This window comes from Homarus americanus, unplaced genomic scaffold (assembly GCF_018991925.1).
Source record: "Homarus americanus isolate GMGI-L3 unplaced genomic scaffold, GMGI_Hamer_2.0 scaffold16430, whole genome shotgun sequence".
Lineage (NCBI taxonomy): Eukaryota > Metazoa > Arthropoda > Malacostraca > Decapoda > Nephropidae > Homarus > Homarus americanus.
In genome coordinates, this window is record NW_024729259.1 from 607,925 (window position 1) to 623,812 (window position 15,888).

General features: G+C 43.6%; 1 protein-coding gene across 1 annotated transcript in view; it reads right to left on the reverse strand.

The window, feature by feature from the left end:
• Positions 1-1,229: 1,229 nt before the first annotated feature.
• LOC121866371 (flocculation protein FLO11-like) overlaps positions 1,230-15,888 on the reverse strand; it is a 108,893-nt gene continuing 94,234 nt past the window's right edge. The window contains exons 2-7 of the mRNA XM_042365995.1: positions 11,978-12,077; positions 10,142-10,221; positions 7,293-7,490; positions 5,938-6,077; positions 4,630-4,723; positions 1,230-4,380 (exon numbers count right to left, since the gene is read on the reverse strand). Of these exons, the coding sequence (XP_042221929.1) occupies positions 2,152-4,380; positions 4,630-4,723; positions 5,938-6,077; positions 7,293-7,490; positions 10,142-10,221; positions 11,978-12,041 (2,805 nt within the window). The 5' untranslated portion in view covers positions 12,042-12,077 and the 3' untranslated portion in view covers positions 1,230-2,151. The remainder of the gene's footprint in view (positions 4,381-4,629; positions 4,724-5,937; positions 6,078-7,292; positions 7,491-10,141; positions 10,222-11,977; positions 12,078-15,888) is intronic.

The following is a 15,888-nucleotide window of genomic DNA, read 5'->3' on the forward strand; positions in this document are numbered from 1 at the left end:
GCGAAAATATAATAAAACAATAATAATAATAATAATTATGCCAATGATGATGATAATGGTAATAATAATAATAGTAATAAAATTAATATAAATATATTTAATAAATAACAATTATAATAAAAGAAAATAATAATAATAATAGTAATAATAATAATAATAATAATAATAATAATAATAATAATAATAATAATAATATTTAAAAAAAATAATTATAATAAAAGAAAATACACATACAGTAATAATAAAAGTCTATAAAAATTATAAATAATAATAATAATAATAATAATAATAATACCCCCTGTAATAATAAAGAGCCATGAATAAATTCAAAAACAAAAAATAAAAATATCAATAGTGAGAAATGATATATGTATGTTGTGTTGTTAATAGTAAGAGAAACAATTGAGACCCTGCAATTGTGTGTAAATGAGGCAGAAAGTCAGATCAGCAACCTGGGACTTGGTCACAATTTTTGTGATGCCATATGGCAGCAGGTCTACCATTAGACAACACATTATGCTTCCAATATCTTCCCAGGCGGTAGTACCTCCCTGTTTGGTAGCTGCCTACTACCTACTACCTATTAGGATAGAAAGGATTTTCTTACTTGTCTATTTATCCTTTCCACCACTTGTTGATTCACTAGCCAGTACTGGGCCTGTGTGTACGGGCTATGCACCACCTCACACTTTATGCTGTCACACTGGTAGATTTGTTCACAAAATCTGAGTTTTCTGTGCTGACAACTTCCTCAGGTTGTGGTTGTGACCTCTAGTGGGGCGGCCATGAGCTAACTGTACACAGACACAGACACAAAATGAGGAAAATGAAAATGCCAATGAATTTTTTTTTGTCATTTATAAAGTATATAAACAAATATAAATCATTTCAATAATGGGTGTCTCTTTCTTACACTTTTTCTATGCATAAATGTGTATTTAAGTTTATATATCACTCAGATAAATAAATAATAAGAGGCTGTGTTCGAGAAAAAAGTCTTTTGTGGTAGTTAAATCAGCTGTTTGACCCCCTCCCCTCCCTTCCAAGGTTAGTGACGTCATGTCAACAAATCCCATACAATCAATCTCTGGATAATGATCATGACGTCATTGAGTGATTAACGCTTTCTGATCGGTCAATAAAAACGGCCTCTTCCCGAACACAGCCATAGTCTTCTTGATGTTCCACACACAGAAATTATATATATATATATATATATATATATCAGCCCACCACTAAGCATTATCAAACCACAGGACTAATCAGTGATGTAATTTTCTCCTTCAGGGTTGTATGGATGACATTTGGATGATGAAATGGTCAGATGGATGAATGTGTGACCGCTGTCACTCGCGACACATCCGGGGTGAGAGCCTCGGGTGGCAGGGGTCACTGGGTCGTGATATTTTGATTTATCACACCGACGGTATAGCATGAAAGTTAAACAACAGTTATTCACAGATGGTGCAAAGTCATTTTTACATGTCAGTTGCCTGTATGTGTGTATGTATGTCAGTTTGGCTCAACACCTATACGTTAGTTTGTATACAATGATTAACGAAAAGGTTGAATTTCACCGGTCCTGGCCTCTCTCGCCCGAATATCCACTTTTTTTTTTGTCACTTGATGATGACTATTGTTATCAGTGGAAAGTTGACGTTTAATCAAACCTGTGAAAAGTTTCTTTCGGGTCGAGAAAATAAAATAAATATAATCACATACTCATCAATTGAAAGTTCGTTAGTGTTTGGAGCAATATTGGTTCAATATTATTCTCTACTGAATTTTCTCTGGAAATTGCGGGTGAGTGAAGATAGAGTTTTGGGTCCGTTTGGGCGCAGGAAAATTATCTAACCGTATTAACATGGTTACACCAGCGGAGAGTTACAGAAAACGAAAGATTTCTATGTCAGAGAAAATGGAAATTCTTGAAGGGTAACTTTAACATAAGGGATGCCAACGATGTCTGTAAAATGAGAAATTTATACCACTTGCTTTTCTGGGACACTTTAAATATGTTACATCTAATACAACTAATACGCTGAGTAGTTAGTGTGTGTTACATGAGGTTCGTGGCGCGTTCTTGATATACATTTAACCTCTTTCATCAAGCAATTTTTTACAGAGATCCTACACCGAGGATATCGAGGGTTAGCAGGAGGTCTCCATGACAGAACAAGAAGGCGAAGACGCGCGGGAGTCTTCTTGGTGAACTGTTGGTTGTTCGACTGAGGGTGAGCTGGAGTCCTGGGTGGGTGAAGGTGGGCTGGAATCTCCGGGATAATGAGAGCGAGAGCCTGAGTTAGTGGATGAGGGGGGACTGTCTTCTTGGTAACGATCATACGGGGTTGAGCGGAGGGACGAAGATGGGCTGGACTCTTGATTGGAAAGTTGATAGTCTCTTGAGCGTTGTGACATTGGGCTGGAGTCTCGACGGGTGAGGTGGTAGGGAGATAAGTGGGGCGATGAAGGCATGGAGTCGTGACGGCTGAGAGGGGAAGGACATAAGAGGGGAGGAGAGGGCCCAGAGTCTTGACGAAAGAGGTGGTAAGGAGACAGGAGAGGAGGAGAAGGTCCCGAGTCTTGGTAGCCGAGAGGGGAGGGATATAAGAGGGGAGAAGAGGGCCCAGAGTCTTGACGAAGGAGATGGTAGGGAGATAAGAGGGGAGGAGAAGGCCCCGAGTCTTGGCGGCTGAGGTAATGAGGAAATAAAAGAGGAGGAGAAGGCCCAAACTCCTGACCACTGAAATAGTTAGCACCTGGGAGTGGTGAAGGAGGCCCGGAGTCCTGCCGGTTGACGTGTTGAGGAGCTAAGAGTGGTGAAGGAGGTCCAGAGTCCTGCCGGTTAAAGTGGTGGGCGGCTAAACGAGGTGAAGGAGGCCCAGAGTCCTGACGGAAGAAGAGGGAGTAGCCGGCTCTGAAGGGTGAAGGGGGCGGTGCTGCTGGGAAGGAGAAGTCATCTTCAACATCGTTTTCCTCTACGTAGGTCGGGAGAGAGTTAGGGGCAGGAACCTCCCGCAGAAGGGTAGGGCTCGACGGGATACACTGACTGTACTGTCGTCGAAGCACCCGCCGACCGCCATTACTTCTCCCGGACCTCCCTCGTGTTGTTGTTGGGGCAGGTGTGGGTGATACTGGTGGCTCTCTGGTACGTGGAGACTGTGGGCTTGGGGAAAGGCGAGGTGGTGGAGGTGGTGGGGAGGAATTCGGAGAGCTGGGTGGGGATAGAGTTGGGGAGGAGGCTCGGCTGGTGTCGCCACTGGGGTTATCTATGCTTAGTGCTGGCACCATTAAGTGGAATGATACAGACTCGCTGGCTTCGTCGGACCCGCTGGATGACTCACTTGATTGTCGCTGTGGGTTCGCAGCGCTGTCTGATCGTCGCACTGTTGGATTCTGTGCGCTGTCAGAACGTTTCCAACCTTCCGCTTCCTCCTTCTGGTCAGGAGTCGTGGCCGAGTTACACCGTCGCAGAGTCGGCACTGTGAACACGGCACACATGGGCTCTTCCTCAATGCTGCCAACAGGTGTCAGGGAGTTAGAGCCGCGGCTGCTGCCCAGGTCACTCTCGGTGGTTATTACAGAGTGGGCCGCGAGGCGCTCACATGAGGTGCTCAACTGACTTCCTAGAGCAGGCAAAAGCAGTGAAGACATAGCGGGGCCAGAACGTGTAATGCTGGGCATAGGAATGTCCTGCACCTGCTGTCGTTTAAGAAGTTTCTGGCGGCTCCGTTGGTCACGTGGGCGTTGTTGGCCGTTAACGGTTGTCTGGGCGCGAGTTGGCACGGACGGGGCAGGAACGGTAATAGCAGCAGGAACTGAAGGATTGATACCTAAACGGAAAGAGTGAATCTTGCGAAGTGAGTTTCTAGGTGACGGGGTAAGAGAGGAGCGTTGTGACGCCTGGAACGCGAGAGTGCCGTGATCTATTCCCTCCGACAGGCTGCTGTACGTATCACCTATTGAGTCCTCAATGAACACCGAGTCAGACCCGATCGATCGATTATCAAACTCTGGTGAGTCGAGGGAAATCACAGAAGCAACACGACCCCGACCAGGCAACGGCAACCTCGCCAGTTCGGCATTGTCGGAAACGCTACGAACCGACCCACACGGGGAGATATTAGGTGTGGGTTGGATGACGTTGATATCGATGGTCTGGATCCACTCAGCGGTGGCATGGTCACTGTCCCAGTCCATCCCACCCAACTGAAGTACAGGTTTGTTGCCTCGAGGACCTAGACCCGGCACCCCCAGCAGGGCCATGGCTGTTATCTCCCCCGGCAGGTCGTGACTGGAGGACCCAGCACTGTATCCATCACTGCTGGACCCCGTCGACTGTAACCTGACTCCCGGCACTGACAGGAACTCTGACCGAACCTGTGAGAGGGAGAGGAAATATTACTAACATGACAAAGTAGAGATTAACAACATGGAAACTATTATCAAACTGGAGCAATGGAGACTACCTGGCCAGTGATTTGCCTGCCTATATAGTGACTTACCTTCCAACTTTTTGACTTACCTACCTACATAGCGACTAACCTGCCGCCATAGTGGCTTACCTACCAACACACTGACTTACCTACCTCCACAATGACTTACGTCACTCAATGCCAAGTGACTTACCGAGTGCCCAGTGACTTGGGAAGAATCATCACGCTCAAAGGAGGAATTTCGCGAACAGTTGATTCTCATAACACTTCCAGGCAAGCTCTTCACTCTGAAGGGGAGAGTGAGTGAGTGAGTGAGTGAGTGAGTGAGTGAGTGAGTGAGTGAGTGAGTGAGTGAGTGAGTGAGTGAGTGAGTGAGTGAGTGTGAAAGTAAGAGGCATGAGCTGTACTTATATGTAGATAAGATAATAATACTAACAGTAATAATAACAACAATAATAATAATAATAATAATAATAATAATAATAATAATAATAATAATAATAATAATAATAATAAGAATAATAAAATAATAATAAAAATAATAATAATAATAATAATAATAATAATAATAATAATAATAATAATAATGATAATAATAATAATATAATATAATACAATATAATAATAATAATAATAATAATAATAATAATAATAATAATAATAATAATAATAATAATAATAATAATACTGTATTATATAATATGCAAGTAAATCACTGTAGGTGCGCGTGATACAGGTATATGCTGATAACCACAAGAAAACAAGAAAACACGAAGTTCCCAAGCGCTTTCATATAATTCACATCCTCAGGGGCGAGTACAGTCTGTACTCGCCCCTGAGGATGTGAATTACACGAAAGCGCTTGGGAACTTCGTGTTTTCTTGTTTTCTTGTGGTTATCAGCATATAATATAATATAATATAATATAATATAATATAATATAATATAATATAATATAATATAATATAATATAATATAATAATAATAAACATTAAAAAACAATAAAAATAACAACAGCAAGAAGAACGATAATAATAATAATAAAAACAATAATAATAACAACAACATTCAATATACAGAGACTACATTTCATAATACAATTGACCCCGCTAACAGAAACCTTGACTCCCCAAAACACTCTAAATAGTCTTGATTGAATTACCCACCTGTTCATTGGTCAGAATTAACCTGGCCTGGGTTAAGGTGTACAACATGAGCCAAGTGAGGGCTGGAAATATCTAGGGTCTAATTATTCAGGTGAAGGGGAAGTTCGTCAGGTAGATATGATGGTTGATCAGATCAGTGAGGGTAGGGGAGTGGGAGAGAGATGGAGGTGGTGGAGGGAGGGAGAGAGAGAGGAGTGAGGGAGGGAGGGGGGAAGAGAAGGATTTAGACATGGATAGATACAGAGAGGCAGACAGAAATAGAGACAGAGAAAGACAGAAATAGGCAGAATGACAGACAGACAGACAGACAGAAGGAACACTCCAGTAGGATTCACCTGAAGGAGTTGTTTAGACTGGAGTAGGACCCCACGGAACGCTTGGTGGGTAGGGGCGCCGATCCTGTCCCCACCCGTCCATGGTTGTAACACCGTCCTATGCTGTCCACGCCGTTCACCTTTTCTCTCCTGTCCTCGCTGTAGACGGGAGGGGAGGTTAGTGAGGGCGTGTGAGGGAGAGGTAGTGTTGGTGAGGGAAAGGGAGGGAGGGAGAGAACTTTTGAGGGACTGGGGAAGAGGGGTGAGAGTGTGTGTGAGGGAGACAGAGGGAGGTAGGGGAAGGAAAGTGAGGGAAGGGAGAGTGAGGAAGGAAGAGGGTGAGGAAGAGGGGGATAGGGGAGAGGGAGGGTGAGGGAGAAAGTAGTAGGGAGAGGGAGTGAGAGAGATACGGAAAGAGAGGAACGGAGAATGTAGGAGGGAGAGAGGGAGGGGGAGAGAAGTAGGGTGACGGAGAAGGATATAGAGAGAGGGGGAAGTGAGAAGGAGAATCAGCGAGTGAGAGAGAGAGAGAGATTATTCTTGCACCTATACACAAGACGTACAATACAATAGAGAGGAAAATGTCCATTACAACAACTATAATTATAATAACAATAATGATAACAACACAAATAATCATAATAATAACATTAATAATAATGATAATAACAACAATAATAATAATAATAATAATAATGATGAAAATAATAGTAATAATAATGATAATAAATTTAAAAATAACAATAATAACAACAATAAGAGAAATAATTTAATAGTCATAAGAAACAATAACAGCTCATCAGCCTAACCTAACCTAGTTGTCTATGACGCTTCCCGCAGTACCTCTCTTTCTCCCTCCTTCCCCCCATTACCCATTACCTCTTTCTCCCCCAACACCCTCACCTCTCCCCCCCAGCACACTCACCTCACCTCCAACACCCCACCTCTCCCAACACCTCAAAACTTCCTCCCTCCCCAACACCCCACCTCTCCTCCCCACCCCCCCTCACCTCTCCCCAACCCCTCACCTCTCCCCAACACCCCTCACCTCTCCTCCAACACCCCCACCTCTCCTCCAACACCCCTCTCCCCAAACACCCCTCTCCTCCCCTCACCTCTCCTCCAACACCCCTCCCCTCTCCTCCAACACCCCCACCTCTCCCCAACCCCCTCACCTCTCCCCCACACCCCTCACCCCTCCTCCAACACCCCACCTCTCCTCCAACACCCCTCTCTCCAACACCCCCTCACCTCTCCTCCAACACCCTCCCTCCCCTCACCTCTCCCTCCAACACCCCGCCTCTCACCTCTCCCTCCCACCCCTCCCCCTCACTCTCCCTCCAACACCCTCCCTCACCTCTCCTCCCACCTACCTCCACCGGACTCGAGCACCAGTAATCATAATAATCAAGAGGTCGATCAGGCATGTCCTCGAGGCTGGGGTAGAGCTCGTACTTCCGTCGAGGTTTACACTTGCTCTTGTAGAGGATGAGGGTGACGGTGAAGACGAAGAAGAGGGCAAGAGTGATGGCGGTCCTGATCCCCGTCCACACGTCGTACGTCGAGTAGAACTCCTGTAGAAGGGAGAGATAAGGTCGAGATGGTGAGGTTGATAGAGGTGAGTTAGTTATTGATGCTTGATGCGTATTGGTGAGAGAGAGAGAGAGAGAGAGAGAGAGAGAGAGAGAGAGAGAGAGAGAGAGGAAAAATGAAAAAAACGAAAAAAGGAGAAGAAAAAGAGAAAGAATGAAAAAAAAGAGAACAGAAATTATCACACACTGTATACATCTCCAAACTATAAACTCTCTGTAAATAAATAAATACAAATAGACACAATAAACCAAGCACAAACACATTGGCTGTTTCAAATAGATTAAAAACATCCTCGTCTCTACAAATTTCATAATGTTTAATTTTATGGATATGAATATTAATAGCTCATCAATTTCTACATTTAATTCCCAAACGGTGAGTTATTGGGGCATTACCTGTGCTGAGTTATTGAGGCATAAACGTTACCTGTGCTGAGTTGAGGCATAAACGTTACCTGTGCTGAGTTACTGAGGCATAAACGTTACCTGTGCAGAGTTATTGAGGCATAAACGTTACCTGTGCTGAGTTATTGAGGCATAAACGTTACCTGTGCTGAGTTATTGAGGCATAAACGTTACCTGTGCTGAATACTAAGGTTACCTGTATTGCAACCAGGTGGAAAATCTTATTAATAATATTCTCACAAAAATTAAACGAGGCTTTAATTATATTCTAAAATATTTCCACACACACACACACACACACACACACACACACACACACACACACACACACACACACACCATCATTTAAATAGGCATAATTATTTACCATTTCCGTCCAAAAACAAATTGAAATATATCTCCTTGATTTATATCCAAACTATTATCACAAATTATCCATATACACTTTCCCTTCACAAACTACTAAGTCATTCTTCCCATAAACTCTCACCTGAACTCTTATCTGCAAGAAGAAATAACTCGCTAATTAATTTCTCTCGTAAAAGAAATTAAACTTACAGGTCAGAGGATATAATTAAGAGAGCTCCTTGATTTTTTCTCAGAATATTTTTCAAGTTTAATTTTTCCGGTATGTATTTTATTTCCTGACTTAATTAATTTACAGGTGAGGAGACAGGTGTGTCGGGGGATATATTTCTTGAGGAGGATTTTGAAAGTAATATATTTCTTGTTATGTTGTATGTGAGGTTGTTGTTGTTGTTATTGTTGTTGTTATTATCTCTCTCTCTCTCTCTCTCTCTTTAGGGTCGTCGCGACTTTCAGGTACACGTAATAAATATATTTTGACCCTTGACTTTTAAATTCCAGACTGAACCCCTCACCTCCCCTCTCCCTCACCACCCTTCTCCCTCCCCTCACCTCCCCTCTCCAGTACCTCCCCTCTCCCGTACCTCCCCTCTCCCGTACCTCCCCTCTCTCTAACCCCTCACCTGTACCGCCCCTCTCTCTCCTTCCCTCACTCTTAGTTACAAGACTAGCGAGGTCATCTTAAAACTATATCTTGAGCTTGTGAGACCTCACTTGGATTACGCAGTTCAGTTCTGGTCACCGTATTACAGAATGGATATAGAATCATTGGAGAGAATTCAGAGGGGAATGACAAAACTAATCCCGGGCATTAGGAACCTTGAGTGCAGAGACAGGTTAAAGCATCTTAATTTGCACTCCCTCGAGAGACGTAGAGTGAGGGGCGACCTGATAGAGGTGTATAAATGGAAGTCAGGGCTAAACAAAGGGGACATAACAAAGGTACTCAAACTATCCAACTAGGAGCGAACTCGTAACAATGGTTTTAAATTAGACAAATTTAGATTTAGGTGTGAAATAGGTAAACACTGGTTTGGAAATAGAGTAGTGGATGAATGGAACAAGTTACCAAATATCATCATTAACTCGAATACGTTGGATAGCTTCAAACTTAGGTTGGGTGGACATATGAGCAATAGGGGTTGGGTGTAAACGGGACTGCCCAGTATGGGCCAATTGGCCCGCTGCAGTTTCCTCCATTCTTATGTTCTTATGTTCTCTCTCCTCATCTACCTCCTTCCCTCACTCCTCACTCCCCCCTTCTTCCCTCACTTTTTTTTTCAAACTCTCTCCTTCTCTCGGCTTCAGAAAAAGAAAAAACTCATTGAAAAATATGACCTTGACCTTTTGACCTTAGGGGCAGCTCTATGGTGACTGTGACTAACTAGGCGACACAGATGGACAAAGATGACACTACTTGAACTTTACTCACACAGCAGTCGTGGAGGTTATAAATAAAAAAAACATGAATAAATTTGAGGAATATAAATGTTTCATTAGTGTTCAGTGTGTCGAGGAGAGAGCCGTGACCTGGTGTGTGTGTGTGTGTGTGTGTGTGTGTGTGGAGGAGGACAGGTTTTGAGGGTGACACGGAGACACAGTACCAAGGAGGAACCCGGGGGGAGGAAGGGGGGTTGAGTGCCATGTTTCCTGTGAGTCTTGTAGTGTGTTCTCTCTCTCTCTCTCTCTCTCTCTCTCTCTCTCTCTCTCTCTCTCTCTCTCTCTCTCTCTCTCTCTCTCTCCTTCGACCACTCACTTACTCTCTACAGCTTTTCACTTTTACTCACTTTTACCGGCCTCTCACTCATCCACTCACTCTCTCACTCTCCCCGGCCTCTCACGCTCCCCGGCCTCTCACTCACCTCCAGCTCCTTCTCCTTGTCCTTCAGGTATCTCTTGAAGGCCTCGTCGTCCAGAGGTGAAGATGATGCCGTCACCGCGTCTGTAGGAGGAGGGAGTGTTAGTGCCCGGTGTGGAGGGAGGGAGGGAGGGAGAGAGGGAAAGGAGGGAGGATGGAGGGAAGGAAAGGGAGTGAACAGCTATCTCTACACAGCAACACGTTCACTTAACACCCTGAGCTAAAGGGAAATAATAAACAAAATAAACTCACATATTTTTCTTTCAATCTAATGAAGAAAAAAAAAGAGAGTTAGTTCTAAATTTATAACATAAATACCAAGATTACTCAGAATATACATAAAAATACATATATGCAGTAAATATTAAATGAGGAGAGCATACCAGTTAATACATCATTTATACGGGTGAAATATATTGTTTTAGTAATTAAGTAAAGACTAATGACCCAGTATTTAGTATGATACAGGTCATAGAACTAAATAATGATGCTCCAAGTCTTATAGATTAATAAACTTATACATAATTTAACATACTAATTGATGTGTTAATTTAAATACTACAATTACCAGGGTCATTAAGCACTTTAGATAATTATGAAACAAAAATTATTGTATATACAAAACAATTAGAGAGATTTACCTCTAGTGTTATTTAAATTATTCTGAATATATTAGTTGAGTTAATCAGGTGAGGTTAATTAAAAAGGTGTTTGGTTGCCAGGTAAGAGGCCACTCACACCTGGATATTGACAAGATCACTAGGTCTATAGTTGGCGGGGGAGGGAGGGTGGAGGGGGTAGGGGTGAGGGGGATGGAGGGGAATGGAGGATGGGGAGGAAGGAAGGGAAGGGTAGGAGAGAGGAAGGGAGGAAGGGGAAGGGAGGGAAGGGAGTTAGGGGGCTTCCTGTCGAATATTAAGATTTAATTTTAAAATCCTCAAAGGGTCTGTTGATGACATAGAGAGAGAAATAATTATATTTTTCTATTTTTATGAAAGCAATTTCATGTGATATTTAGACAAGAACGATATGTTTAGGACCTCTCTCTCTCTCTCTCTCTCAGATGAACAACAAATAACCATACACCTTCATAACTTCAACACACACACCACCGAAGGGTCAAGACGTACCTGGCGCTCCTCTGGGAGCAGCCAGGTCAACTGTAATGTTGGCCCATACCAACTCCCTCCCATGAACCCTCCTCCCCACCGGAATATCAACAAGTTCTCGCCAGAAGTTACAATTTCATTTAGGAAAGGAATAAAACCAGTATTGAACAGAGGTGAACAGTGGTGAACAGTGCTTAAGTCAGTGAGAACAACTCAACAGAAACAGCTGAGTCGTACCCAAGTTAACTTCACACAGGTACCCAGTGATAACTGCCCGTGAGACCCAACAACAACCAGCGATGTGTTAATCCGTCCACGATAGGAAGGCCTCTGGGACCACACCTCACTCATATAACACCATCTGTGAGGGAACTACTACACCACGTGAGGTCCCTCATAACACCATCTGTGAGGGAGTTACTACGCTACGAGTTTGCTGTTCAACACCTACATTAATCTGTATGGTCACTGTATGTTCCTTTACCTTTCTCTAATGAAGGCTTTTGTTAAACAACCAATGTATGTAATAAGTCATTTATGTCCAATGTATATATTTCAGCCTTCGGGCTGCAGAACTTTTTTAATAAACCGTTAATTATTATTATTATTATTATTATTATTATTATTATTATTATTATTATTATTATTATTATTATTATTATTATTATTATTATTACACACACACACACACACACACACACACACACACACACACATACACACACACTTACCTCCCAGGATATCAGAGGACGGGATCATAGTACCATTGCCATCAGGGAGTGACGTCACTGCCATAGTCACGTGATACCTACGTCACCATCGCTTGCGGGTCTGTGGAGAAAAACGGGAAGCTTAGCAGCGACTCTCTTAACTAGGACACAGGTGACTACTAATTAAGACACATGTGATTAATTACGAAACAAGTAGATACTTATTAGGACACAGGTGACTACTAATTAGGACACAGGTGATTACTAATTGGGACACAGGTAACCTTACTAATTATGATAGGAAACTAATTGGGACACAGGTGACTCTACTAATTATGGCACAGGTGACTACTAATTGGACACAGTGTCAATTGGGACACAGGTAACCTTACTAATTATGATACAGGAAACTAATTAGGACACAGGTGACTCTACTAATTATGGCACAGGTGACTACTAATTAGGACACAGGTGACTACTAATTAGGACACAGGTGCATACTAATTAGGATACAGGTGGATACTAATAACAACACAGGTAATTTGTATATGGTTGATTAAGAAAGAGAGAGAGAAAGAGATATTTCTACACCTATGGGGCTGGTTGAGGCACCCCCCCTCACCTCTCACCCCCACCTCTCACCCCACCTCTCACCCCCTACCCTCACCCCACCCTCTCACCCCCACCTCTCACCCCCCACACCTCTCACCCCCCACCTCCTCACCCCCACCCCTCTCACCCCCCACCCCTCCTCACCCCTCACCTCTCCCCACCCCCCCACCTCCTCCACCCCCACACCTCTCACCCCTACCCTCTCACCCCCCACCCCTCTCCACCCCCTCACCTCTCACCACCCCCACCTCTCACCCCACACCTCTCACCCCTACCCCTCTCACCCCCCCACCCCTCTCCACCCCCTCCCACCTCTCACCCCCTCCCCACCCTCTCCCCACCCCCCCTCACCCCACCTCTCACCCCCCCCCTCACCCCCCCCCCTCTCCCCCACCTCCCTCCCCCCCCCCCCTCCCCCTCCACCCCCACCTCACCCCCTCCCCCCCTCCCAGAACTTGTTGCATCCCCACCAACTGTAAATCTTCTCCCCCTCCTCCCCCCCTCCCTCCCTGGGCCATACTCCAATGTGGTTTACGTCCTTCTGTCCCCCACACACACATCTCCTGGGGGCACATGTGTCCTTCTGGTTCATAGAGAGAGAGGACAGAGGTTGCTGGCCGAAACAAAACTTTTCTTCTTTTTATTTCTTCCTCCGAGAGAGAGGATGTACGCTGCCTGTAAGTTTTAATAAATCACTTTTATATACATTTTCTTACAAATATAAACTATCTTTACTATATAAACAGGTTAGTTTTAAATAAAAAAAATATATATATATTGTTTGAAGTCCCAAAATACACCTGACCTAATACCTTGCGTTACGTCACTTGGGGTCATACCTGGATTGTGTTCAGATTACCACACAGAGGAACTAATTAACCCTTTGAGTCCTGAAGGGTTAAATCATAGTCGTTAAATGGTAAAATGATCGTCGTTAAGGGGTTAAATCATCGTCGTTAAAGGGTTAAATGTTCGTCGTCAAAGGGTTAAATCATCGTCGTTAAAGGGTTAACACACTGATTCAGGTTCAAGGTTCACAACTTATATATTCGAGTAATTAGTGTTAGTTAATGACTTTCTTCTTCGTAATTTTACACTTACTGTTAACACCAATGAGTTAAGGATGTATCATTTGACATCAAAACAGAAACAGCAGAAGTATTTATCCTCTCTCTCTCTCTCTCTCTCTCTCTCTCTCTCTCTCTCTCTCTTTCTCTCTCTCTCTCTCAGAACAAGAGCCAATTTCCTCTCTTACCAGAAGCTTTACGTAACAGGTCCGTGGTGGCAGTCTTGTGGTGGATCCCTTTACTTGGTAATAAATCATCTTAAATGGTTTTCGATCTCTTTAAATGGTTGTTTGATCCTGTTGAGTGTAGTTCGAGCTTATACAACTGTGTTAGAGGGAGACTTTTCACTCATCCATTAGAAGAGAGAGAGAGAGAGAGAGAGAGAGAGAGAGAGAGAGGTTACTGATACGATATCGGAATGTCATCCTCCTGGTGGTCTGGGTAGGTTAGGTTAGGTTAAGTTAGGTTATCCATCTGTCATATGAAGTAGTTAACGCCCAAATACCTCACAATCTTAACCATCTCGTTGGACATTACGCAGGTGTCCAGGGCAGTAGTATCGACCTCTCAAGAAGGAAGAATCCATCTCTTTAATTGGTTCCTATCGCTATGACGTCACGGTAACCTTGTCTTGTAATTGGTGGAGACTTGTTTATTGTCTTTATCATTACACGAAATGAAAAAAAAACACTTGGTGATTGGCTGTGTGAATGATGACGTCAACATCTACGTTACAACTTGGCTCATTAAGGCAGAGGATTAATTGTTTATAATTTAAAAGGTCAGAGAAGCGACCCTAAAAACACATCTTATGTCTAAATAAATGGAGCATTAGGGAGCTCGGAAAATGCTGGCTATTGATTGGTTGGAGGATTAATAAACATCATTACGTCATCGAAAAGGCCGATAGGCATTGGTCGACTCGGCAGTTGCGTCATCACATCCCCGAGTTGTGATAGGTTACATAAAGAGCTCTCAGGAATAATAATTGATGGTGATTGGTGGCGAATCTCAAAGGGTCGTAAGTTAAAGTCTTCTCTCATTGGTTGTAAGAGATAAAGGGATTAGAGATAGTGAGAGAGAGAGAGAGAGAAAGAGGGAGGCAGAAAGAAGGAGGAGAGAGAATTTGAAAGAAAGAAAGTGAGAAAGACAACGAAAGAAAATGGAATGGGAGTTAGGGAGAGAAAGAAAGGGAGAAACAGTGAAAAATAAAGATAGAGACAAATTGATAAAGAAACACACACACACACACACACACACACACACACACACACACACACACACACACACACTTACTTCCCCTGCCTGGTGATGTTAACTTTAGCGAGGCAGGAAGTTAGAGCACTCCACTTCGCCCCCCACATGGACTATCCTGACTATCACGTCCACCAGGGTCGAACTATTCCACAATGTTCTCAGTATTCTTACGACTCTCTCTCTCTCTCTCAATCTCTCTCTCTCTCTCTCTCTCTCTCTCTCTCTCTCCCTCTCTCTCTCTCACCAAAGGAAAACTCATAGGACAGGATTACGAGAGTCATCTGTTGTCTATGCAAGAAACAAAAAATACTTCCAATTTCGATACGACACATAACTTAATAGCTTCGTTTAGATCTGGTTGTGTTCAGGTACAGACTCACCGTAAACAAGTAGGACATAACTATATTGTATCTCTATGTGTTTTTGTTTTGTTTTACTAGGTCAGACATATAAGACTACACCTTCTTCTTCATGACCCTTGAGGCGTGATACCCCCTAGAGGTCTTGTATATGGAAGGACACTTGAGGATGATTTAGTCTCTGTGGAGGAACTTCTCAAGGAACAAGACTTCACAATCAACAAGGGATACCAAGACCTGAGCATCACTGAAGGAGGCGCAGTAGGGGGAGGGGGAGGAGGTGTTGGACAAAAAGTATATATATTCACCAGAATCAATATCCAATGTTCTGTTGCTTTTTCTATAGGTTGGGGGTTTTTTTTGGGTGGGGTGAGGTGTGGTGGGGTGGGGTTTGGGTGGGAGGTAGGTGGGATGGGGTGGGGTGAGGTGTGGTGCAGGGTGGGGTTAGGTGTGGTGGGGTGGGTGGGGTGTGGTGGGGTGTGGTGTGGTGGGGTGAGGTGTGGTGGGGTGGGGTGTGGTGGGATGGGGAGTGGGGGTTGGATAGAGATTAGAATTGGTTATGGTTTTAAGATGTTTATATAACCAAAAAAAAAGTCATAAGTTTCTTGTAATAAAAGATTTAAAAAGCTGAGAAAAG